Source organism: Tenrec ecaudatus, chromosome 18, assembly GCF_050624435.1.
Source record: "Tenrec ecaudatus isolate mTenEca1 chromosome 18, mTenEca1.hap1, whole genome shotgun sequence".
NCBI lineage: Eukaryota > Metazoa > Chordata > Mammalia > Afrosoricida > Tenrecidae > Tenrec > Tenrec ecaudatus.
The window spans coordinates 59,631,659-59,658,890 of NC_134547.1; the positions used below are offsets into that span (position 1 = coordinate 59,631,659).

General features: G+C 44.8%; 1 protein-coding gene across 1 annotated transcript in view; it reads left to right on the forward strand.

Moving 5' to 3' along the window:
- Positions 1–9,151: 9,151 nt before the first annotated feature.
- Positions 9,152–27,232, forward strand: part of SNTB2 (syntrophin beta 2) — a 111,638-nt gene continuing 93,557 nt past the window's right edge. Inside the window, exon 1 of the mRNA XM_075537397.1 lies at positions 9,152–9,754. Within this exon, the coding sequence (XP_075393512.1) occupies positions 9,190–9,754 (565 nt within the window). The 5' untranslated portion in view covers positions 9,152–9,189. The remainder of the gene's footprint in view (positions 9,755–27,232) is intronic.

The window sequence follows — 27,232 nt, forward strand, 5'->3', positions numbered from 1 at the left end:
GGCTCCTCATTCCCAGTGTTATCTTCCAAAGGAATGCACGGTCACTTCCCTTCACTGAAAAGGCATGAACAGAAGCTCCAGGGATACTGGATACAGCTGGGATACTGTTCGGAGTAGCCACACACTCAGCCCCCAAAGCGTCAGATATTTTCAGGGTCCTGTTTTTTCTTTCGGCCACAATCTCAGAAACTGCTGACTTCCATTACTTAGCATCCCTGAAGGCCCGAGAGAGATACTGGCCTTCCAGCTCATGCAGAGGTGTGGGAACCTACCCAGCATGGCCCTGGAGCAAGGAACGGTGTTTACTTTTACATGTCAAACCCACCATCCGCCTCAAGGGAGAGAGAGGAGGCTGTCTGCTCCTGCAAAGATGTACAGCCTCCAACTCACGGTGAGGGGGCTTGATCTGATGGCAGTGGGCTTTTCAATTGCCAGTAGTGATGGCCGTGCTTCGTGGTGGACGGTAAGAACCCCCATTCGTTTACCTGGACTGAGCTATGGCGGGGTTCTGTTGCACACCTGCTGAAACCTAGTCCACGTGGCTTTTGGTGGGGAGCACAGAGGGCTGTTTGTGGGCAGAGAACTGTGGGTTCTGATGGCATGAGTGAAGCTCTGTCTTTTTTCCAATAAGACAAACCCCACTCTAGCCTGTATGGAGAAAGAATTTGAGGTAGATGCATGGGAAAGGAATTAATAAGTAGTTACAAGGGAAAAACAGCCTAATCATGTAGAACATAGCAGACAGCTTGTTTCTGGTTGAGAGGGCGCAGATAACAAGGGGCTTCGAAGAGCCTGTGGCAAATGGAATAGAAAGGTCACAGAATTTTCCCATGAACTTTCTGAAGCCCCTGTCCTACAAGGTTTATGCCAGATGCCACATCCATCAGCCCTGGGTGTTAAAACTGATGGTGGTAAGAGTAGTTAGACTAAAAAGTGACAGCTTCTTTGTTTATCTGTGTACAGTAAAAGCTTTCCTGTCTCACGCGTCAACATCCTGTGCGAGGTAGGGTACTCCAGTCTGCCTTAGATGGGTCTTTCCATGTGTTCAGTCTGCTGAAGGGGTCTAGGCCCTGCGGGGAACCCTGGGGGTGTCGTGCTTACCTACTGGGCTGCTAACCAGCTGTTGCGAGGGAGGAAGGTAAGGCTTTCCATTCCCATGAAGACTGACCATCTCAGAGACCCCCGGGGCAGTTCCCCTCTGCCCTGCGTGGTTGATAGGAGATGGGATCAACTCGATGGCAGTGTGTGAGTTTGTGTGGTGTAAGGAGCCCTAGCGGTGCAGCGGTTACACACTCAACTGCTAACATACCCAGAGGCTGGCTGGTCCAAGCCACCAGCCATTCTACGGGAGAAAGAGGTGGCCTTCTGCTTCTGTGAAGGCAGCCTTCTTGGAAACCCTACAGGACAGTTCTGCTTTGTCCTGTGGGCTCACTTGCTCTTTAGCAGGTGCCGACTCGGAGCGACCTTACAGAGTTTCCGGGACGGTACCTCTTGGCAGGAGTCGAAAGCCGCCCCTCTCTCCCATGGAGGGCTGGTGGTTGTTAATTGCTTACCTTGTGAGCAGCAGCCCAGGACTGCAGGGCTCCTGTGGTCACGGAGTTGAAATGGACTTGTTGGCAATGGGCTTCTTTGATTTATACGATTAAAACCCAAGTTCAAGTCCCTGATCTACAGTTGAATGTTTGTAACCAGAGGGAGGCCTATTAACTTGCTTGGTCTCTTGTTGGCTATAGAGCTATAAACCCAGAGAGCCCTTACTCACTGGAGTGTCATTTAAGGCTTGACTGACTTAGCCTGAGGAACATAACTGTGAACTAGGTAGGCGTGTCATTCTGACAGAGATGGCACTTAGATCGTCGGGGCGGGGGGTGTGGAGTGGGGGCAGAGGCAAACACTAGTGAAAGGGGAAAAGATTCTTTTGCAACTCTTTTAGCCCGTGATTGGGACTTCCATAAATGGTATGGGAAATGAGAGCTGTGGCCGTGAAATTCTTTCTAACTAGAAAACTCGGACTACCAATGAGCAGAAACTGATTGGAGAAAGTGAGACAATGGGACAGACAAGCCAGTTTGTCTTGGGGAATTGACCTGTTTCAAGAACTTACACCCTTGGCAATCGCTTCAAGTAGGGGCATTTGCAGGCTGCTGCTCAGACTTGGATCCAACAGAGCGTTTGTTCTGTTGGTTGGTGTTGTGTCATACTGTCTTAGCCATCTGACCTCTGAAGGGACTGTCCACCGTTTACTGGGGAGACTGCACATTTCAACAGAGAAGACTCAATCTTGGAAATACGAAAACCATCATGTTTGGGGTTTTTGCAGGCACTCAAACTTCACGTGGAACTTCCCTCTGAAACACCCCCCCAATAGGAAATGGGGGTGGGGGGGCAGAGCAGGATGAGAGGAGTGTATGCACGAAACCCTGGACTTTTGTCCTGCCTTCTTGGATGGGAGGAGAGCCCTAGCAAATAAGTGATTTTTCATGGTCACACATAATGTGGTAGAGGACAATTGTGGCATCTTATATTGTGTAACACCCCACCCCACCCCCCCTTCCCGGTCTCTTAGACACAAGGACCTCGTTAGCAGTAGGGTGCACAAAAGGATGCAGCTCTTTTTAGGCTATAGGGAGAGCATGTACACATTTCTTGCTTTGAAAGGAGCCCTTGCTTTAACTGTAATGCATAGTAGCCAGGGCTGCCTTTTGTGTGCACCGTGAAGTGTGCAGGGAAGTACTCTGGCTCACTCGTAATGTGCCCATTGTTCACTTGCAGTTGGTGCTGCCAAGTTGTCCTGTGAAAGAGCCCATTTCCTTACACATGGCCAGTGTATCGAGACAATTCTATTTTAGCCCAACTAGTGTATTTTGCTTTGCATTTCCCTGTTTATTCATGAGCCCCGGGGCCATTTTATTGTGTAAACTGTTTCCTCATAACGTTTCCCTCTTTTTCCTGAGATGATGCTATCGCCTTTCGTACATCCAGTTATTTTATGATCTAGGTCCATGCTGTCCAGTAGAACTTTGTGCCATGATGGTATTCTATAGCTCTGTTGTCTGTTATGGGGACTGCTAGCCACACATGGCTTTGGCGCTCTTGGCTAGCATGACTGAGGGACTAGGTTGTCAAGTTATGGACTAAGGACAGGTAAAAGATACTGCCTCAACCCTCCAAGACTTCACAGCCTAATGGGAGCGAGAGGAGGAGATGAGCGAAGCCAGGCAAGACAGCACAGAGAATGGTCACCTGGCCACCTACAGTTACGGGTAGGGTGGGAGGTGGAGGTTGATCCTTGAACTAATTCTTGGGAATGGAAGTAATTAGCAAAGTAGAAGCAGCTGCAATCTCATTTGCAAAGGCCTGAAGCAAGAGTGGCTTATTCCAGAAACTGCCAATGGTGCCATGTGGTGGAAACACGGGATGTGTTGAACAAGGAGGCTGAGAGCATGCTTGTCTCAAGGTCAGGAAAGCTTCCCTTCGGAGGGTGACGGCTTCCCTAGGTGAGTGGCACCCATGAAAACCTAGAGAGGTTAAGAGAAAAGTTAAGAATTGTTTCCACAGAGAGAAGCTAAGCAGTTTAGGAAAAGTACACAGAAAAGACAAAGAGATTTGGATACAGAGCCTGCATGTCACATGCGTTGTGAGGACAACACGACCAGGGAGGGTTGGGCCTAAAAGTCCAAGGTTAATGAGTTTTCATTCCGTGGAACACACAGCGATGAGCCATTCAAAAGAATGGCATGATGTGTCCATATGTCCACACGTGTACACAAGGGACTGGCTGGTGGGGAGAGTCTTGACTTCGGGTCCCTTGGTGGGCTTCAGGGGCTTGTGAGTCCTCCCAGCAGAATGCAATGCACGTGAGTGTGCATTTGTCCGAGGGGAGCGCCTAACCAAAGAAGTCCACGTTCCCCCAAATGCCGTGAACCCACTCCACTCCAGAGGAAGCTACCGCTGGATGAAACCCCACAAATAGCATAGACATCAGTAAACACCAGTAAACAGTTAAGGCCCTGTGGCATATGAGGGACAAGAGTTGAATTTTACCAGGCTGAATTCTGTCAGCCTGTGATGCTGGTGGGAGGAGGGGTGGGCTTTTATTTTGGGACCTAATTTGAATTTCCTGGCAAATTATATAATTTCCATGACTGTCAACAGAAAACACTGGTGATTTTCCATAGCTAAGTGAATTCAATGCTACAAATCTTCTGCTTAGTATGTCCTTGCTAATATTTTCCTAAAAAGAAAGTCACAGTGCTCCAACTGTCACCAGCTGCTTCGCATTAGGAATGTGGTTAGCAGATGTGGTTTTCCATAGTCATAATGCATGAGATACTTATCCATTTTTGTGGGTTTCAGATGGATAGTGATTTATTTTGGCGGGATGATTTTTTTTTTTTAATGTGCTTGCATCAGCTAAAAATCAGGCACCTTTTTCTCACTCGTTTCATGCTTCATGCTGGAAGGGGCTTTCATGTATTTTTCCCCAAAGACAAAGTCACACTTTGAAAGGGGTCAGTTGATCTCACCTCCTCCTAACTGGGGAAGAGCTATGTGCAGAGGATTTTTCAAAGTTAGACGTTGGATTGATTATTCCACAAGCTTCTCTCTCCCTTTGGCTCATCTTCAGTAGAGAGCGGTGCTTGCTTCTGTCCCCCTGGCACCAGCTGCCTTTGTAGTGGTGACCTTCAGGAGTGCTTGGGGCTGCTGTTGTGCCCGGGGCCTCCTGATGGAATTACACAACACCCAGCCCTTGGAACCAGCCCCAGATCCACTGCTTCTCCCCTCTGACCGAGTCTTGGCAACACTTACTCCCTTTCAGTAGAAGTGTAGCTTGATACAAGATCTGGTTGTCACTGAAATGAGTGTGACTTTTTTCCTTTTAAGCTTAAGATCAAATGGCATTTGGACACTCATTCCCAGATAAAGGGTAGAATTAAACTTGGATCATTTCAGCCACACTCTCTCCCCTTGTTGCTACTGCTGAGGCTAAAAGGTAATAATGTGGACGGATGCTTTTTGTGTGGCAGTCATTGTGCTAAGTGGTTTGCAGACATCCACGAGCCCTCCGTCTATTGTCATAGAGCTGGTCAGTGGCCAAGCCAGGATTTGAACCTCGTGCTCTTTAATTACCCTACTACACTCTGTCCGCCTCTGTCTGCCCCTCAGAACATTGGGTTCGAGAAACGTTAGAATTAGTGGAAGGGATCAAGTAGCAGGCACTATCAGAACAAAAAATCTTACCATAGTGAATGAGGGGGGAGTGCAGAGTAGAGACCGAAAGCCCATTTGTAGGCCACTGGACATCCCCTTACAGAAGGGTCTCGGGGAGGATACAAGTCAGTCAGGGTGCCACATAGCAACGAAGAAACATACAACTTTCCTCTAGTTCATAAATGCTTCCCCCCCCCCCACCATCATGATCCCAATTCTACCTTACAAATCTGGTTAGACCAGAGGATGTACACTGGTGCAGATAGGAACTGGAAACAGGGAATCCAGGGCGGATGATCCCTTCAGGACCAGTGGTGTGAGTGGTGACACTAGGAAGGTAGAAGGAGGGTGGATTGGAAAGGGGGAACCGATTATAAGGATCTACATGTGACCACCTCCTTGGGAGAGGGACAACAGAAAAGTGGGTGAAGGGAGACTTCGAACAGGGAAAGATATGACAAAATAATAATCTATAAATTATCAACGGTTCATGAGGGAGGGGATAGCAGGGAGGGAGGGAAAAAATGAGGACCTGATGCCAGGGCTTAGGTGGAGAGCAAATGTTTTGAGAATGATGAGGGCAATGAATGTACAGCTGTGCTTTACATAATTGATGTATGTATGGATTGTGATGAGTTATATGAGCCCCTAATAAAATGATTAAATACAAATTCTGAACCTAAAAAAGAATCAGAGCCTGAGTCACAGAGCTGTGGGATGGAGTTGTGGAGCTGAGAGAGTGAGAAAAAATCTAACCCCCTCATTTTAAAGTAACAATGATTCCTCCTCATTCGGAAAGTATATGGTAACAGCCTAGTTAGAGAATAGGTATTGATAGGTGACAGGAATGGAAGGCTATTAAGAATTATCTCAGCCATTTCCTTTTTTTTTTTTTAAGAAAGAGAGAAAATAACATTCAAAGAATTATCTGAGCGTATCTGACTGTTCTTAAGAAGCTGGAAACAGTGGTGTGCTCTCATTTCAGATTTCATTATCCACAAGAAGTAGATTTCCCCTGACTGCTTGAGATTTCCTGGATGGTAATTTTCACTCTGCAAGGAACCAGTAACCTTCTGAGGTGCTGTTTGAAAAGACTGCAGCGTAATGGGCACTGAATCTCAGTCACCTGTTCAATGAGTCCCCCTTCTCTGGGAGACAATCTGCTTGGAATAGTGAGGTAGAAAGTGTGCCGATGGGTGCGCCCTGCCTTCCTGTTGTTTATAAGCTATTTGGGCACATTGGCCAGGTCAAAAGGGGGTAAAAACATTTTTTTTAATTCCGAACCAACTAGGTAGTAAAGAAAAGCCTGGGATTGAACCTTGTTCTGTGGAAAGGAGGTCCAAGCGGGCAGTAGCAGGAAGTAGATTGGAGGATGTCAGAGGATACCAGCCTCTAACAACCGAAGGGTCTGTAGGTGCAGTTGTATGGCTACAATATATAAAGATCGTAGTAAAGTCATAGAGGATAAGAAAGATAGGAGAGAGTTAAAGGAGCCAGATACATTCTATGGTAGAATGCTCATCTCAGCCCCTCTTGGTGGTCCACGTGGAGGTGGGAGGAGAGAGGAGAGGGCATCTTTACTATCTTGGGATATTTATAAGTAGCCACAAGACACGCATATCCAGTAGTTGTATACATCACAAAGTAGTTGGTAACTATAGTAAGGTCCCTTGGTAACAGGTGAGGAAAGCTAATACCTTCACTGGGGGAAGGGGTGAGGGGGGCTCGGTTACAGGGAGGCAGGAGATGCCTGCTTTTGTAGGTAGATAACATCAACCATATGCTCCATTTAAGGAAGCATAGCTGTTAGGTGAGATTCTGTGGGAACAATATGTAAAACAGTGTAATGTACTTAGACTTCATCTCTCACCAAAGTGGTGGCTTTCCTACCATGGAATACTAACTTTCCAGATTCCCTCTAAGTTAGGGAATATAGTCATCAAATTTCCCTCAGTTTCCCACAGGAGGACACTTGGGGGCGGTGAGATGGGCAGATCTGAAAGTCGTCTTAAGAATGTTGAAGTTTGCAACGAATGTATAAGGGTGCTTTGCTCAACTGATGTATGTATGGATTGTGATAAGAGTTGTATGAGCCCCAATAAAAAGATTTAATTAACAAAAAACAATGGGTACAAGAAGGATAAAAAGATTCTAAAAAAAAAAAAGAATGTTGAAGTGTGCCATGGATTCTGATGGAAACCTTGTAAACACACCCTGCCAATAGTGTGGGGATACATTAAAAAAATTTCTTTCAGGAGAACACACCTCCACATTTCTAAATACCAATCCCCATAGCCTTCTTCTCTTACTCCCAGGGTGACATATTTGATTATATAACTAGTCACTGCCTTATGTAAGTGTCCTCACTTTTAGTTGACTGAGCTTTCTACCTCCAATTCTGTCCACCAGAAAGGCCTTGATCACTCTTGGAAAGAATTTCCTCCGGCCCTTCCCATAGGCTTGGGTGTCTACGTGTGCAAACGTGTTCAAAATAGTGCACGTTATACTAAGGAGTCAGCTGCCAAGTGCTCTCTAATAAGCAGAAATTTCATATAACTCAGGCCTCTGGGGACTCCTGCCCCAGCTGGAGTAGAGCCAGCAGTGTCTGTGACTGCAGGTGCACTTGGGCACATTGGGACCTGCCCAAAACAGTGAGCTGGCTTCCAGGTTGAACTTAACAGAGGCCTGGAGAATAGAGCTTTCACTGACATCTACTGCTGGGAAAAGCCTGCCACACTCATTTGCAAAGAGGATTCGCTGTAATGGTCTTTTCAGTAAGATGCTTATTTTTATTTTGAATTCTTTCGTTTAGGTTCTGGATGCTATCCAGCCTCTAGTTTTATTGTTTTTGCCCCTGCTAGGGAAGGCTCTTGGGAGTTCCTGCCCAAACTTGGATGTGCATTTGTAGTGGTGCATGGACAGAGTTTACGAGCCTCAACGTGTACTTCATGAACAAGCAGGTGTACAGTCTCTGACAGAGACGGGTGTGTACTCCCTGTGCTAATCTCCACCCCCCAATAAGGAAACAACTGGGTTTCACTTTTAATGCTAAAGAAAAGTTAGGGACTGTTTGCGTCTGAACCCTCACTCTGGTCTCTGGCTGGGTCCAAGCTGCTGGTGGGTGCAAAAGCGTAGAGACCAAATTTTGTGTCGCTTTCTGGGGGATGCCTATGCACGCTTGCCCCAACAGAAGCCCGCGGCCACCAGACTGAAAAAGTCCAGTCTACGAAGTCCAAACTCTTCCTTGTTTGGAAGCAGCATTTCACACTCCCCCTCTGCCACTTCCACTGGCCCCACGCTGTGTTCCTACTGGAAGGACTGGCATCTTCCTAAGGAAACATTCTACAAATATCGTTGAAGCCTACCTATTGTGGCTTCGGAAGTCACTTGCGTGACTGTCAGGTAAGAAGGTAATTAAGAAGCAGAGGAACAACGGCTTGGATTCATGCCTCTGGACCTTGGCTTGTTTTGCCTAGAATTTGAGTTCACTTCCCATTGCCCCTTGGAGACCCAACTCTCTTGGGGCGTTTTCTACATGTCACTAACCACATGCTATTCATTTCCCTCACCCCTAGACCGCGAGCTCTCAGCTGTGGTATTCAGCTCATCTGATGCTGCGCCTCAAAAGGAGTCCAGCACAGTGCTAAGGGCTCAGTAACTACAGAATGACCCAATCAGCAGCAGCATGAACGTGCAACCCTGCTCTTGAAGCTTGCAAAGCGCTTCTGCAACTGCTCCGGCTTTCCGTGCCCGCGCAGCTCCTGTGAACTGCACACGGTGCAGGTCAGGGGCTGACCCACCCTGGGGTTGCCCACGTCCGCTGTCTTGGTGCAACGCTCTCCCTCCCGGAAGCGGCTCCGCCGGCCTCGCCACCCACGTGGGCGTGGCCTCATGAATAATAAATTAGCACGGGTGGGGGAGTGGCCGGGCCCGCCCCCTCGAGCGGGAAGGGGGAAGCGCCGAGGCTGCCTGACTGGAATGAGGGTAGCAGCGGCGGCGGCGGGAGCGGGACCGGCCATGGCGGTGTGGACGCGGGCCACCAAAGCGGGGCTGGTGGAGCTCCTGCTGAGGGAGCGCTGGGTCCGGGTGGTGGCCGAGCTGAGCGGCGAGAGCCTGAGCCTGACGGGCGACGCCGCGGCGGCCGAACCCGAGCCCGCTCTGGGGCCGGCGGCGGCCGCCTTCAACGGCCTCCCAAACGGCGGCGGCGCCGGCGACTCGCTGCCCGGGAGCCCGAGCCGCGGCCTGGGGCCCCCGAGCCCGCCGGCGCCGCCACGGAGCTCGGCGGGCGAGTCGCCGCCGGTGCGCCGGGTGCGGGTGGTGAAGCAGGAGGCGGGCGGCCTGGGCATCAGCATCAAGGGCGGCCGCGAAAACCGGATGCCGATCCTCATCTCCAAGATCTTCCCGGGGCTGGCGGCCGACCAGAGCCGGGCGCTGCGGCTGGGCGACGCCATCCTGTCGGTGAACGGCACGGACCTGCGCCAGGCCACCCACGACCAGGCCGTGCAGGCGCTGAAGCGCGCGGGCAAGGAGGTGCTGCTGGAGGGTGAGCGGGGCCGTCGGGCTGCGGGCGGGCGCGCACTTTGTTTCGGCCTCGCTGCCCCCTGGGCGGGGCGAGCCCGCTCCCTCCCTCCCTCCCTCCGCGCGGTCGGGGCCCGGCGCGTCCGCACCCAGGCGGCCGGGGCCGGCGGGGTGGTGGAAAAACTGATGTGCCTGGCTGGAAAAGTTGGGCAGCCGCCGAAGTGCGGCGTGCCGCCTGGGCCCGCGGACTCGCCGCGAGGTAGCGCCGAGCCGCCCCGCCCCGCCCCGGGAGCCCGCCGGCTGGAGGTGCGGGTCTGCGGGGTGCTGCCGAGCGGGGGCGGGGCCGGGGCGCGGGGCTCTAGAAAAATCTACCCCTCCACAGTCGCCGTGGACTTGGGCCAGACGCCAGTTAATTGATGGGAATTTAACCCAACAATGACCAAAGGCGATCGGAGTCCGTCGGCGAAGCCAGAAAGCCTGGGTGGTTAATGAGCCTTGAACTGGGGAGGCTCGTTCACGTGCAGGAACAGTTACTGCCAACTCGAGTTTTGCCCCTTTAAGCAGGAGGCTGGTGCCAGCTTGCTACCACTCCAAGACTATTACGCTTTTTAAATAAAGGCACATGAATCACAAGGCGTATTTGAATTCAGTCAGGGGTAGTCGACTTATCTAGGTGATGTACCTCCGCGGGGCCGGGGTTTTTAGGATGAATTGATGGTGGAGCGAGCTCTCACTTCTTGTAAGGATTCAGGCATAATAGAGATAAGACTTTTGTATACGCGGACTGGGGGAAAAAAGGTCGCTTGCTTGCCCTTGTGACACAAATCATTCAAGGAACACTGCTGCCTCTGTAGAAAATAAAGCAGAGGATGCGGTTTGTACTCGGTCCTTCGTTGGGGAGATGATAGAGGGGAAAAAAAGATAGATCGACAGCGATTTTGTAATTTTCTCGATGATGTAGTGCAAACTACATGTAAACGCCAGAGGACGCAAAGTTTGGAAGCAGTTACTGGAAATGGGGATTGAGAGCTTTTTCTGGGCACTGAGTCTTGAGCCAGGTCTCCAAGGAAGTGCTGGATTTAAGCAGAGGTGAGTCAGGAGGGCAGTGCTGGCCTGGAGAGAAGGGGCGGGGTGGGGCGGGGACAAGTCCGACTGAGCCTTGGAGAGAAGCTTGGCAAAGTGGTTTTAACTCATTTTGCTGCCTGTGTGTGAATATCTGAGACAGTATCCTTTTGTAAGTGAACGACCTAATAACATTCCGATTGTGAAATTTAAGTGTACCACCCTCATAATATTTTACCTATAAATCCTGCTTATATCCCACTTACAAGTGGGGCTAGAAGAAGTGAATACATTCTTGCTAATAGAACGAATACAATGATAGGTGGTGGCTTGAACAGTATGTGTGTAACAATAATATTGTAAATGAGTGCTTTCAAATTGGTCTCACTAAGCATTTATTTACAAATTCATAGAATATTGAATTTAGTGCTATTTATATAGTACTTAATGGTGGTGAGCCTAGACTTTGTGTACCATACTTTAAAAAAAATTTTTTTTTAATTTGGATATAGTTTGAACCTGAGATTTATCCCATAAAAAGAAAACCATCTCCTTAAGGTTAGCTGGTTTTCATTAGCCTAAACTAGGTGCATGCACTTTGGGAAAGAGGGTTTACGCACAGCCAGACAATAATGTATTTATTGAATGTCTCTTTACCAAACAGAAAAGTTCTACTTAATTTTCCCATTTGGTAAAAGACAAGCAATTTTTATAAGTGTGGGGAATATGTTGGGTTTATGGCATTGCATTTGGAAGCCCAGGGGAGGAACCACCTAGCTACTCAAATATGCAGAATCACACAGACCCTTGTTTTAATGAGAATAAGCCACATTTAAGACCATGAGCCAGTATCCCATCCACTCTTAGAAGATTCTTTTATGCTTGACCCTGAAAAGTTTTCCAACCCCTCTTGTCCTCGCACTAGATGACTCAGCCTCACAAACAAACTGCCTGAAAACAGCACAGTGAAGCTCTTCTTTGGTGTGGGCAGGGGAGACTAGCCATTGCCACCTCCATGCCAAGGAAAACTGTAGGCTCTGCTTGCCTGCAGCTAGAGGACTGAGCAAAAGAAGCTTTTATTTATCTATTGTTCCATCCATCCATCCATCCATCCATCCATCTCAAGGCTATGTAGGGATTGTCATTGCTTTGTTAATTCACTAAATAACTGTTCAATATCTGCCATGTTGCCAGAGTCTATAGGGTTTTTTGCATTGACTGATTTTGGGGCAAAGATAGCCTGGCCTTTCTTCCTTGTCTGTTTTAGTCCAGAAATTCTGCTGAAACCAGCCCACCATGAGTGACCCTAATGGTATTTTAAATATTTCCAGCATCTTCATAAATAGTGCTTGGTACAAAGGGGAGATCCCCTCGCATCACAGTCACTCAAAGGCAGTAGCCATGTGCCTGAGGCCCTTGGGAAGCGTAGAGTTGATTGAGAGGGAGAGAAGTAAACTTAGTAAAGGGCTCAAAGGTCTGCACTGAGAACAGTCAACACTCTCAGAACAGCCAGGAGAGAGAGCTGCTAAAAGCCAGCACTCAGTTTGACCCCCAAAAGAAATGCATGGTAAGAATAAGGATTGTTTTAAGTGAACAGCTGAAGAATACAGTTGTATTTCTTGGATACAAACGACTTTTAAAAATAAAGTTTGCATATAGTTTCCTTTGACTCCCCTACCCCCCCTTTACATTATTTGCTCCTACTCAGATCCTTAGAATTTACCAGTTAAGTCCAAATTCCAGAGAAAGATGAAGCTTCTCCCACAAAGAGCCACAGTCATGGAAACCCGCAGGGGCAGTTCTACTCTGTCCTATAGGGTCACTGAGTTGCCATCACCTTATGGATGACTGAGTTTGGTTTTTGGAAGTACAAGTTGTCATCAAAACAGACGAAGTTGTTTCTAACAGGCTGATTCTACAAATTATAAAAATATTTACAAAGAGTCTAACCAGGCTTCCACTGACGTCTCAGTGGTGGCCTTCCATGCTGGGTCCCCTGCTATGCAGTCCCCTGCTGTGTAGTTCTGCTTTGTGATGGCCCTTTTGTACATAAAGAGTGAGGGCTATGAGAGGGCTTCAAAAAATTCATGGAAAAAGTTCAATTTTTTTCATTCCATTTTTCCACACGCCCTCAGATTTTGCTTTGGGACTCTGTCAAGGAACCAATCAGTGTCATTGGCTATGTTAGCCTTTTTGTACGTGTAAAATGGGAAGTAAACCAAACCAAACTCACTACCACCGAGTTGTTTCTGACATGTGTGTGGCAACTCCATAGGGTAGAAGTGCCCCTAAGGGCTTCAGAGACTGTAATCCTTTATGGGAATAAAAAGCCTCATCTTTCTCCCAACTGCTGACCTTGCAAATAATAACTCGCCTGTAACCGCTACACCACCAGAGCCCTTAAAATAGGGGTACTGTGTGTAAAAGTGGCATCATTTCTTGTTCAGTTAGCACACTGTCTTAACTAACCGGACAATAAAGAATACCACTTGCTTGCATTTTACATTTAAAAGTATAACAGTCCTTTAGATTTTTATCAGAATTGGGGGGGCATATTTTAGAATTTCTCTTGATTTTTCTGGGCGATAATTTTTAATGTTTCTTTCCGCTGGGATTTTAAAGTCATGCAAAGCCTCAGCTGACAGATAACCAATTAAAGACCAAAGGTATTAATTAAGATCACCTACCAAATTCGTGATAGAACTTGGACCAATATCCACTCCCGTGCTTTCTCCCTTGGACCTACCAACAGCAGTCCGATCTTTAAAGTACCTATTGGGTTGCTAACTTGCAAGGCCAGCATTTTGAAACCCAGCTGCTCCTCAGGAGTAAGACAGGCTCTCTACTCCCATACACAGAGTCTCAGAGACTCACAGTAGTAGTTCTGCCCTGTTCTATAGGGTCACTAGGAATCAGCATGCCCTCGATGGCAGTGGGTGCTGTGAGAGATGAGTGAGCACAAGATTTTGAAGATGTTCCCTGTCATCGGAGAAAGCTACCATAGAGTAGTTGCTAAAATATGCAGGTATTGACTTCAAAAGTTTTCTGAGAGATGATTAATGGGGAATGGAAGAGTTGAACATGATTCATGAGAAATGGAGAAGTTGATCTAGGGCATGAATGACAGGTTGCTTCTCTGTAGAAGGAGGAAAGGCAGTCCAAGTAGAGTTCACAGATAAGGAAGTGAGGAGAATGGCTAATTGAAATGGATCTGGGAGGAGAATGTAAAGTTGGGTAGAGAGATTGGAGCCAGAGGAGTCTGGAAATTGTTCCTTCTGTCAGTCAACATTTATTAAGTACCTACTTCAAATAAGATGTGGCACATGCTGAAAATTCTAGTTAAACTTAACCTCTGCCCTTTAGGCAGTAAGGAAACAATTCTTTCTGTGCTTTATTACAAATAAGAACATGGTACTTTGGAAGCAGAAGTGGAAGTACAAAGGAGATGACATTCTCAAGGCAAGATAGTGATAAGGAGCTGGTATGTTGAGACCGATAATTGAGCACAGGAAGGTGCGTGAAGTGTACCAGGAGAGCGGAGTACAAGGGAGGGCAGGTGTGAGATTATGAAGGGCACTCTGCATTGTCAAGCAGTGGTCTCCAAGTGGAGCTTGTGTTTATTATTTTAAGCTAGTCTGGGGAGTATTTCATGTATAGGTGACACTGATGCAGTTGTGTAAAACCATCTACACCATTTGATACATGAGGTGGTGGAAGAAAGGTAGAGGGGTTGGTAGCAGTGACTTATCATTTTGGGACTTAGTATAGTTTTATTGAACCCAGTTGAGTAGTTATTACCCGCTTTTAACTAAATTTTAAAAGTGAGCAGGTGATAAAAACAACTCAAATTCAACTCACTGTCATCAAGTCAATTCTGACTCATAGCCACCTTATAGGATGTTATAGCTGCCTCTGTGGGTTTCTGAGACTGCAACTCCTTAGTAGGAGTGGAAAGCATCATCTTTCTCCATTGGAACAGCTAGTAGATTTTGAACTGGCCGACCTTGTAGTTGACTGCCCTAACCAGGACTTCTAAGTGGACAAGTAATTCAATGTTTTGCACAAAGAAATCAGGGATTGACGATAATTCTAACATTTCAAGGAGCAAGAAAAAATAGAGCTGGCTTTCTGCTCCTGTCACATTTCAAGGTAATCATAGCTGTTAAGAAGTCAGCCTAAAAAGTGAAATTTTCTAGAAGACTTTGAAGTATAGAAGTATGTACTTTATCGTTAACGATAAACTTTACCTTAAGAGTATACTGTACTTTGAGTCACATGGTAGCTAATGGTAGTATTACTTTTAGTGCATTTATTTTTCTCAGTCTTTGAGTTTTTGTTTCATAAGATAATATGCAGTGATAAGTATTTATAGATTGAATATGCAGTAAGTGTAGATGAAAATTTTTACTGATAGATGTGTGCTGTTAAAAAGTTTGAGAGATCTCTGCTGTTGGCCTGGGGTCACTGAAGTGCTTGGCATGAGCGAATCGTGTTGTAGAAAGTCCAGACTGGCAGATGAAGTAGGAGTTGGAGACCGGTGATAAGGGAGGAGCAGTAGGAGGCTCTTGTAATACCGTAAGGACAGAGAGTTCTGGATGAGACTGTGTAGGGCCGAAACATATTAAGAGGATGAAAACAACAGGACTAAGAGATTCTTTTATTTGGGGCTAAGGGAGAGAAGTAGAGGCTCATTCATAGATTTCTGGCTTGTATAAAAACAGAGTAGACTAAAACTAGACTGAAGAGGGGAGGGAGGAGGGACTAGTGTTTTAGTTTAGTTTTTTTGCAGGGGATGGGGTGAGTTGGTAAAGATAAGTTTGGGTTTGGACATATTGAATTTGAATTGCTTGTATCACAACAACCTCATGCCAAAGGGCAATAGCCAGTTCAAAGGATGGGTCTGTAGTTAGTCAAGAGAAAGGTGAGACGTAAGTTGAAGATTCGTGAGATGTCCGGGTAGAGGTGGTAATAGCCACCGAGAAAAGACAGGATACAAGAAGAGAACCAAGATGGAACTCTAACATTGAAGTCAAGGATCGAGGAAGAAGGCTCTGCGAAGGAATTGTGGGGAAAGCAGGAGAGTCTGGATAAAGCAGTGCAGTCAGTGGAAGTTGGGAGGCGATAACCAGCAACTTCAGATGCTACAGAAGCCAAAAAAGTAGAGAATGAAAAAGAGCAGAAGGCAGTGAGTAGACCACACTCCAGTTGTTTCTTGATTCAAATGAAATGAACAACTTGTTGAAGTGTGCAGGGACAATTTTGTTTTTGTGGCTGTTTGTTTTCTCTTTTGTTTCAATTGAGAAAGAATTTGGGCATATTTGTACAGCCAGGAGAAAGAGCCAGCAGAGAGGAAGAGAGGTTGAAGTGAGAGGAACAAGGGCGAAAACTGATGCGTCTGTTCTTGAGCCAGGAAGTGACAGGATGGGAACAGAATTTTTGGTTGGCAGCAGTGGATGCACTGGGTTTGATACAAAGGGGAAGGACCAGAGGTGGGGAAAACGACAATTCTTGTAGTAAAAATCCAAACTAGAGGTGATGAAGTGGTAGTGGGGAGTGGCCCAATGAGAGAGGAAAATTCCATTCAAGAAACATTTTAAAGCAGAATCTATTGGGTGGAACCTTTTCCTACCTAGGTGGCCTCCTCTTACCTGCCCAGGCACCCCCACATGGGATCCTTGTGGAAAACTTCTGGCTGTGAGCCTTTGCCACTTGCCTATTTGAGAGCCACTCACTATTTTAAAGGTAGAAATGTAGTGAATTAGCCCTGAGATTTCTATCCAAGCAGTAGGGGAAATGCTGTCATTGGGAGGTGGGGTGCGTGCTTGCGCACGTGTGTGTGTGTGTTTGTGATGTTTACACCATTCTGCCTTGGTACAAAGCCGTCACTAATGTTGTGAATCTGTTGGCAGTGGAGAAGAAAAAAAATATTTCTAAATATTACTCTATAACTGGTCATACAGAACAGGAGCATATTTTTCCTTTATAGGGCCTTTTTTCTAAGTTAAAGAGGAGCTTTTGGCTTCCCTTGGACACTGAATAGTGTGCTCTTGTGAATTTAATATTTTATGCCTTGAGGAATATAATTGATTAGGTTACTTAAAGTGCCTTTCCAAGGAAAATGCATTAGATCCTTTCTAAAATGTGTGCTTAATTTCAGTGTAAAAGCAAAATTATTCATGAAATAGTTTTGTATATGAACAGATTGCCAATGAATATGGTGTCAGTAGAATTCCCCTTGGGAAAGGATAAGAAAGAGGTAAAGAACTCAAACTTCTTTTGGGTTTTTTTTTTCTTTCTATTACCTGACTCCTCAGACCCTTCTAAAATACTCTGCCATGTGACTAGGTAAAGATACGTGAAGTATACTAAAAAAAAAACCTTTTTGGCAACATTTCCCTCCTGTCTTCTGACTCTTGTTTTTTAATTGTTAACTTATTCAAGAAGTCTTTATGAAATGTAAATAATGGAATAGAGAAATGAGAAAGTTGAAGTAGTATGTCTTTCAATGTAATTAATCTGTCATGTATATAAAATAATACTCCCCACAAAAGGAAAATGAGAAGTTTCATTGAAAAAGGCCTAAAAAAGTTTAAGATATAATTTTATTTATGCATTTTGACTAGCAGAGTTGACCTTAAAATAGCAAAAATTTTTAAAGAAATAAATTTAACTTACACAAGTCTTATTAGATGACAAAGTACAGATTTCTCTTTCCCCTAGTTCATATAACAGAGTGGGCGTGTTGTAGAGATACTGGCAAGTATTGAAAATGTAGAAAAAGCTCACTGGCATTTCTTGTGTCCTTTATAGCTGAGCTGCTTTCCCCTTCTCTGAGCATATCTGCTGCCGTCAGCTTTGTTCTTGTCGTTTTCAGTTTTTACATTGAACTCTTTGCCTAGAAAAGAAGTTTTTGGCACATGGTAATTCTAACTTGTATTTTTACAAATAGTTAGCTGGTCTCAGCACTAGTCAAATAATCTTCTTGCATGCTTAGTTCTGATGGATTAGTAATGGCTGCCTGCCTGGAATGTGTTGTGGGGAAGAAGCTCCCAGAGCCCTATCTGGGTTCAGCAGGAAATAGTGGGTAGCTTATTAGTGATGTCTGCAGTGAAGATGCCAGAGGTGGGGGCAGACTGCGCATGTTACATATCTGCCACCCTAAGAACGGCCTGTCTTCTCCACAGTGATTTTTTTAAATCATTTTCTTGGGGCTCATACAACTCTTATCACAATCCATACATACATCACTTGTTCAAAGAACACCTATACATTTGTTACCCTCATCATTCCCAAAATTCGCCTTCCGCTTGGGTTCCTGGAATCAGCTCCTCATTTTCCTTTTTGACCTCCCCCTCCCTCCCCACTCCCCCCTCCCTCATGAACCCTTAATAACTTATAAATTATTACTTTATCTTATCTTACACTGCCGGGTGTCTCCTTTCACCCACTTTTCCGTTGCCCATCCCCCAGAGAGGAGGTTATATGTAAATCCTTGTGATAGGTTCCCCTTTTGAACCCCCTCTCTTCCCTCCCGGTATCGCCACTCTCACCACTGGTCCTGAGGGGTTCATCTATCCTAGAGTCCCTGTGTTTCCAGATCCCATCTTCACTGCTGTACATCCTCTGGTCTAACCAGGTTTGCAAGGTAGAATTGGGATCATGATAGTGGGGGGGAGGAAGCATTTATGAACTAGAGGAAGGTTGGTAGTTTCATTAATGCTACACTGCACCCTGAGTGATTCATCTCCTCCCCATTACCCCATGCAAGGGATGTCCAGTTGTCTACAGATGGGCATTGGGTCCCCACCACGCGCTCCCCTCATTCACAGTGATATAATTCCGCCCCCCCCCTTCCGTGCTTGATGCCTGGTCCCCTTGACTGTTCATGATCACACATGCTAGTGTGCTTCTTCCATGTGGGCTTTGTTGCTCCTGGGCTAGATGGCTGCTTGTTTACTTTCACGCCTTTAAGACCCCAGACACTATATCTTTTGATAGCTGGGCACCATCAGCTTTCTTCACCACACTTATTTATGCACACATTCATCTTCAGCATTTTTATGGGAAAGGTGATCACACAATGATGGTGTTTGTTCTTTGGTATCTGCTACCTGATCCCTTCAATACCTCGTGTTCACATAGGCTTGTGTGTTTCTTCTCTCTGGGCTTTGTTGCTTCCGAGCTAGATAGCCGCTTGTTTACCTTCAAGCCTTTAAGACCCCAGACGCTATATCTTCTGATAGCCAGGCACCATCAGCTTTCTTCACCATGTTCACTTATGCACACGTCTGTCTTCAACGATCATGTTGGGAAGGTGGGTATCATGAAATGACTGTTTAGTTGAGCAAGGTGCTATTGTAATGAGGGAGTGTGTGTGAGGAGGACCAATGTCCACCTGCTACCCTACTACTGAACCTATAAATATATGCACATAGGTCTATTCCCCCATAATCACAAACATTTACATAGTACATGTCTGTATTTAGGCTTCTATGTATGCCCTTTGCCTCCTACTCCTTTCCTCTATTTCCTTACGCTGTCCTCCTGTCCCACTACCACGTTCAGCCTTCATTCTGGTTTCAGTAATTCCTCTCAGTTACCTTGCCCTTGGTCACTCTTTACTAGTCCTCCCATCCCCTCCCTGACACTGGTTCTGAACCACTCATTGTTCCTCCACAGCGATTTTTAAATGCACCTTCAGGCACTTAATTATTGTTATTATTTTGAACATTGTTGGTTCTGATTCTAGATTTTCTATTTTTTAATGTTTTATTAGGGGCTCATACATCTCTTATCACAATCCATACATACATCAGTTGTGTAAAGCACATTTGTACATTCATTGCCCTCATCATTCTCAGAATATTTACTCTCCACTTAAGCCCCTGGCATCAGGTCTTCATTTTTTACCCTCCTTCCCCTCTCCCCCCTCCCTCATGAACCCTTGATAATTTATAAATTATTATTGTTTTGTCATATCACACTGTCCGAAGTTTCCCTTCACCCACTTTCCTGTTGTCCATCCCCTAGGGAATAGGTTATATGTAGATTCTTGTAATCAGTTCCCCCTTTCTACCTCACCTTCCCTCCACCCTCCAGGTATTACCACTCTCACCACTGGTCTTGAAGGGATCATCTGTCCTGGATTTCCTGTGTTTCCAGTTCCTATGTGTACTAGTGTACATCCTCTGGTCTAGCCAGATTTGTAAGTTTGAATTAGGATCATGATAGTGGGGGGAGGAAGCATTTAAGAACTAGAAGAAAGTTGTATGTTTCATCATTGCTACCCTGCACCCTGACTAGCTGTCTCCTCCCTGCGATCCTTCTATATAAAGGGCTGTCAGTTGCCTACAGATGGGTCTTGGTTCTCCACTCTGCAGTCCCACTCATTTACAATGATATGATTTTTTTGTTCTTTGATGCCTGATACTTGATCCCTTTGACACCTCGTGGTCACACCGCCTGGTATGCTTTTTCCATGTGGACTTTGTTATTTCTGAGCTAGATGGCCACTTGTTTATCTTCAAGCCTTTAAGACCCCAGGTGCTATATCTTTTGATGGCCAGGTATTATCAGTTGTTTATGCACACATTTGTCTTCAGCGATAGTGTTGGGAAGGTGTGCATCATGGAATGCCAATTTAATAAAACAAGGTGTTCTTGTATTGAGTAAGTACTTGAGTGGAGGTACAATGTCCATCTGCTGTCTTAATACTAAACCTATAAATGTATGCACATAGATATATTTCCCCACCGTCCTATATAAATATATTTACATATGTACATGCCTGTATTTAGACCTCTATAAATACCCTTTGTCGCCTAGTTCTTTCCTCTATTTCCTTTTACTTTCCTCTTGTCCCACTATCATGCTCAGCCTTCATTTGGGTTTCAATAATTTCTCTCGGTTACGTTACCCTTGCTGAAGCCCTACCAGTCCTCTCACACCCTCCTTGCCACTAATTTTGGATCACTTGTTGCTCCCTTTTCCCCCGGGTTGGTCAATACCAGCTCATTTACCCCGCATCCCCCCCTCCCCCAACCATCGTTCCTGTTGTTTTCTCCTCCAGACTGTTCATCCAGCCTATCTTATCTAGATAGATCTGCAGAGATAGTAATATGCACCAAAAAACAAGGCATAGCAAGTCAAAGCAACAAGAGAATACAATGATGATGACAAAAGAAAACCAATGACCCAGAAAAGAATAAATTTTAAAAAATAGTAAAAGAAAAAAAATTTAAATTTAAAAAAGAAAGATTTTTGACCTCTAGGCATGACCTCCAGTCAAGTCCAATTGGGGCCACACTCTGGCCCCAAAGTCTATTTTTGTACTCCCTTGGGAGCTCCCTGCTCTGCTTGCCGCATTGCTCTGCCGCAGGCCTTTAGTGTTTTGCCTCTGTGTCACTGAGTCAGACCGGGCCAATCTGACACTGAGTCTCCAGTGTTGTCCTTGTAGGGCCATGGGTCAGTGAGGGACATTGTGTCTCATAGTGCAGTCAGCATTATGGTCCACTCTGCTCATTGGCTGTTCAGAGAGGGGATATCGTCCTCCAAGCGTGGTGGGCCAGGATGTGCTCCACCCTCTCTTCCTCCCCATTCATTTGCTCCCGTGTGCTCTCATCAAGCATGGCCCTCTCCCCTAGCTGCAGCTTCAGTGTTGTCCTCTAAAGTAAACTCTTCTGGGGTAAGGGGCAGTTGTCCACAGAGTTGGTATGGGGGCCGAGCCCTCAGGCCCCTCCACTGGCTCTCCTCTCCATGCTGGGAAGCTGCATTCACATCACGGAACCAGATTTAAGTCTAGTCCCTCTTTCCCTGTGGAGACACAAACAATACCCTCCCCTAGGGTGGGTCAGTGCCCTATTCCTCCACCACACATTTTCCTCCCCCTTTCCTTACTCCCGTCTTTTTTAGTTGGCTACCATATGTACCTCTGGATTTGATCTGGCCCCTGCCATACTACCTGGACCTCATCCCTGGAGTGTTTTTATACAGTAACTTTTTCCTGTGCCCCATTTGTATTTTTATTTTCTTTTTTAATAAACTTACCTCAGTGGACTCCTACTGTACTTGTCCTTTTGTGTTTGGCTTACTTCACTTAGCCTAATTTCCTCCAGTTCTTCCCATATGGCCATATGATTCATGTGTTGACACTAATTCTTTAAAGGAGAAGAAAATCCCCGTTTTCCCCTAGGAATGACTACTGGTTTCGAACTGCTGACCTTGCAATTAGCAGCCCAGTGTGTAACCATTATGCCACCATGGCTCCAGTAAAAAAGAAAGAAGAATTGATGCATTTCAACTTTGGTTTTAGCAAAGAATATTGCCAGAATAATGAACAAATCAGTAGGAAAACTACCACCAGAATATTCCCTAGAAATGGATGGTGAAACTGAAGCTCGCTCTCTTTGGGCACATCATCGGGAAAGGCAAGTCACTCAGAAAAAGACATTATGGCTAGTAATTAGCAAGTAGTGAAAGCAAAGTAAACCTCAATGAGATAAATTGACACCATTCTATAAACAATGCACTCTTTGTATGTGTGTGTAAGAGAGAGTTTTATATCAAAGAGTAATTGTATATTGAGAAAACATCCCAGTCCAGATTAAGTATAGTCTGTTATTAGTCCATATGTCTGATACTAGTCCATAAATTCCTGTTTTTTTAAGTCATTTTATTGGGGCTCATACAACTCTTATCACAAAACATACATACATTCTGCCAAGCACATTTGTACATTTGTTGCCATCATCTTTCTCAAAACATTTTCTTTGTACTTGAGCCCTTGGTATCAGCTCCTTATTTTTCCCCCTCCGTCACCACTCCCCCAAACAATGCACTCTTAAACATACCAATAAATATGAAGGACTTTTGTGTTTTGACACGGGACCCAGTAATATTTTGCTTTGTTATGCATAAGGTCATTTGAGTCTAAGCCAGTTCAACACATTTAATAGCACCAATTCAAGTGGACTATATCAGGCAAGAACATTTTGAAATAATCTATTCTTTAATTTTTTTTCTTTCATGATATATAGTCCACTTATTTCTCTAGGTGAATTTTGGAATGATTTTATTTTTTTTTTTTAATCGAGTCCTGTCTAGTGGACTAATGAATCATGAAAACATTAGTCTCCACACCTTTGAGATCAGAAAAAGTAGATGATGGTGCCCAGCTATACTACCAACTACTCTGAAAAGGACCACATTATAAGGTTCTGGGCAGAGAAGGAGAAAACCCTAGAATAAAAAGACCAGTGCCCCTACTCAGTCCACTTCCTCTTCATGGTTAGAACTCATTAGAATAACCATCTCAAATCAAAAGGGGAGCATTTACTGAAGGACAAAAGTTCCCAGGGCTAGGAAAGAGGAAACCCAGGGTGGAAGTAGGATAAGAATGGCACACTGGAGGGATTATAATGAATGAGGTGAATCAGAAAGTATCATTTGTTGAATGTAAAATTATCATCTGCTCTATAAACCTTCACCTAACTCACAACAAAGTTTATTTTTAAGCCTTTGACATTTTCATTGAAACGTCGTTAATGTGTAAAGTAATTTCTAGAGAATATTATTACACTGTGTTTTTCCAGTTACTGGACCACACTTACTCATGTTCCAGTCATGTGGTCAAGGAGGATCTATGGAATGTTGATTGGCCTGGCCTGGCCTGTGTCGGGAACTCACACCTGCAGTCAGGAATGGGGACTTTGCTGGGAACTACATGGACCGAGAGTGGGAAGGTCTGGTTCCTCAAAGGCAAATGAGATGATGCTTTCAGAGCAAAGGGGACTGAATACTGGGCAGACATAAACCACAGATGTCCACTGCATTGTTCTAAAAACCTCAAAAAATGATGACAGATGAAATGGCTAAGAGCCATGGTAAGAGATTTTAAAACGATATAGACAACTGTAAAAGGAACCCAGAAGAGTAACCCACCGGTATGCTTGGAGGCAGGTTTGCTAATTAAGATTTGACACTCAAAGGTGAGTGAGAGATTCTTCTTAGCATTTTACTATGATGGTATTTTGAACTTCACTTTTCTATGAATTTCAAGCAACTTTGCAAATATGTATTATGATCATATTTTTATAACTCGAACCAAAACAGACTTAACTGCCATCAAGTTAATTAGCAAACATAGAGTTCAGGATTGGGTCTTTTATCAGAGATAGAGCTTAAGATTGAGTAAAATAATTTCTGTCAAAGGGATAGGATTGTTGTTGGATGCCACGAAGTCGGTTCCAACTCATCGTGACCCATGTGGCAGGGTGGAGCTGCCCCCGTGGGTTTTCTCGGCAGAAGCAGATCCTATCTTTCTGACACCATGCCAGGGCCCCTTGTGTCAAGGAAGACTCATGTGTTTGTTTTTTTAAAACTTTTTACTGTGAATCCGGTCAAGGTTTACAGAGCAGATCATCAGTTTTATACTCAGTGCTTTAGTTTCATTTCTCTGATTGCAATTCTCTCAGTGTTAAAGCACTCATCCCACTTCCTCCCTGTGTTTCCTGTTTCCAGTCCTACATGCCTAACCCTTCTGAACTGGGTCCTTGGAAAGTGCTAACCTTTTGATTTCAAAGGTTTGATTAGCCTAAGTTAGCTCCCTGATGTTACTTATTATTAGCCTCACAGATCTGTCTATTGTTTGGGTGGAAAATTTTGGTAAGAAATACTTTGATTGAGAATGGTAGAAACACCAAACTGCCCTAATTTAAGCAGAAGAGCGAAGTGCGTTGCCTCATGTAACTCTTAAAAAAAAAAATCATTTTATTGGGGGCTCGTACAACTTTTATCACAATCCCTACATCCATCCGTTGTGTATCAAGCACATTTGTACATTTGTTGCCATCATCATTCTCAAAACATTTGCTTTCTACTTGAGCTCTTGCTATCAGCTCCTCATTTTCCCCTCCCTTCCACCTCATGTCACTCTTAAGCCTGTGGCTGTATGGGTATATCTGGAGTAGGTCAGTGAAATCCAAAGACGAGATCTTGGCTGCGGTCTCTGCTGTGGAGACTCGGCAGAAAGACGAGGCAGTCTGCTTCCACAAAGATTGTAACCTTGGAAACTCTTGAGGGGCCAGTCTCATGTGTCCTACATGTCACTATGAGTCGTCTGCTGGGTTACAGTGCGTTTTGGCATACAGACTAAGCTAGGCCAATAACAAACCACTTATGTTCACTCCGACTGTGCAAATGTTGAGGCTGCGGAGGCTTACAATGTTTTTATAAGTACATTGATGTTTTTTTTTTTTTAAACTAAAACAGCAATATAACTACTGTGGAGTGGTCACCTCTGCTAAGCACTTTGCACACTTAGCAAAACTGATTCTTCAGCAGCCCCAAGAGCGTCATCCCTATTTGAAATACTGTATGAAGAAATGGACGTCTGAGGAGGTAAAGTCATTACCCCACAGACATGGTACTTACTGAGTGGTAGAGGTGAGATTAGCTACCCAGGTTTCCTAGGCCCCCGCAGCTCTTGTTACTAGCCTCGACAGCAGTGCCTCTCAGCTGAGGTTGAGTGGCGTGCGAGTCTGTCTACAGGTTAGCCATATTGTTATGATTGGCGCAGTGTGCAGGACATTGTGCTCTGGAGTCAGCCACTTTTGTCCTTCGGTCTTTGTTGCTGATTTTCCATAGTGGGAGCAAATAAAGAACTGTGTGTGATTAATCAACTCGCTCAGTGCCAACACTCTTCTGGGAAAGGTTCTCTGGGAGACACAGCAAATCTGCATTCACAGAGACCCCACGTCAAGGATCCACCAGAATGGGTTTGCAAACATGGAGGAACTAGACAGAAATGAACCCAGATTATTTTATGCATCCCAGCTGATAGACAATGCCGACAGAACTTGGAATAAAGGAGTTCGTGATACCAGGAGAGGCTATTGAGTCCAGTGAGAGAAAGGAAAGTCATAGAATGAGGTGGAAGGTAGGAAAGTTGTAGGTATTCATGGTGAGGGGAATGCCATGTTCATAAAGACTGCAAGTCATGTTCAAACTCCAGAAAATTTGATGATTTCCAATACTGGAGCACTAATTTATTAAGAAGTTTGATAATAGTAACAGGGTAACTTCTTAAGTGTTCTTGCAGTGATTTTATTCGTTTTCTGCCCATTGTGTTTTAATGCTCCCGAATGCCTTTTTCTTTTGTAATTATTCTAGACAAATGTCGTTTTGTTAGCCCGTACATTTAAAAAAAATCTTTTTATTGGGGGGCTCGTACACTTCTTATCACAGTCCATACATACTTCCATTGTGTCAAGCACATACGTACATTTGTTGCCCTCATCATTCTCAAAACATTTGCCTTCTACTTGAGCCCTTAATATCTGCTGCTCATTTTCCCCCTCCCTCCCCACTCCCCGCTACCTCATGAACTCTTCATCATTCATAAATTAGCTCTTACATTTTTAATGTATGAAAATATTACTATGTTGTTTACTTTGGGAAAATACCAGTTTGGACATGGTTGCAATCTCCAGCCTGTATTCGCCTTTACAAATGCATGCTCAATTGCAGTGCGATCTATTTCATAGGGACATTAAGCATCTTAGATTTGCCTCCTTGCTCAGATGTAATTGTTGGCCAGTAAAGGTAGTTCAATGGTTAGCTTTGTTTTCACTCCGCTAAGAAATGTCTGCACTTTAGAAAACCACTGGTAATGTATAATCATGTTTTATAGTCTGGCTAATTATTCTGTATTTGACTCTTTAATGATAATTAGTTACATTCTAGAATTACCGATGCATTTCTTTTGACAAGGAAGTAACTTAAAAGTAATTGAAGAAGTTATGTTGGTTCTGGCCCTACAGACAATTAGAAATTTTGCAGAAGCACAGGCAAAAAAAGACAAGAGTGAATTTCTAAAAAGCACTGCTCATCACAGATGTTTTAATATCGACCTCTTTGTCCATTTCTACTGGAATCGAGCTTTTTTTTTTTTTAACTTAATTTTACTTTAGGACACAGAGTAATGACAGTACTCAACAGACTGATATAAAGTGTTCACACTGGAAAAGTAAAGACCAGTGAAATGGTTTTCAGTGTGGTATTACTGCTTCACAGCCACCAGGTCTGGTAGGTAGACTAGATGACAGAGGGTGAGTGGCCACCTACCAGCTTCCTGCCACTGCTACTCTTTCATTTCTCATATTCCCCCACTTTCCTGTGCTTGAATCTGAAAAGGAGGTTTTGTGATCTCCAACTCTGGACAATACTACCTGGCTTTTTTAGGACCAAAAATGCTTCCATCTCACACTGAAATATGAATGGACAAGATAAATGGATAAACCTTTATCAAAGCATTCCTGATGGCCATTAAACCTGTGTGGTCTTGAGGGAGAATAATTTCAGTATTATAAACCTCACATCTCTTAGTTATTCAAAATAACATCTCTTCCCAATTGTAATATTTGTTAACTCTAAATACAGGATA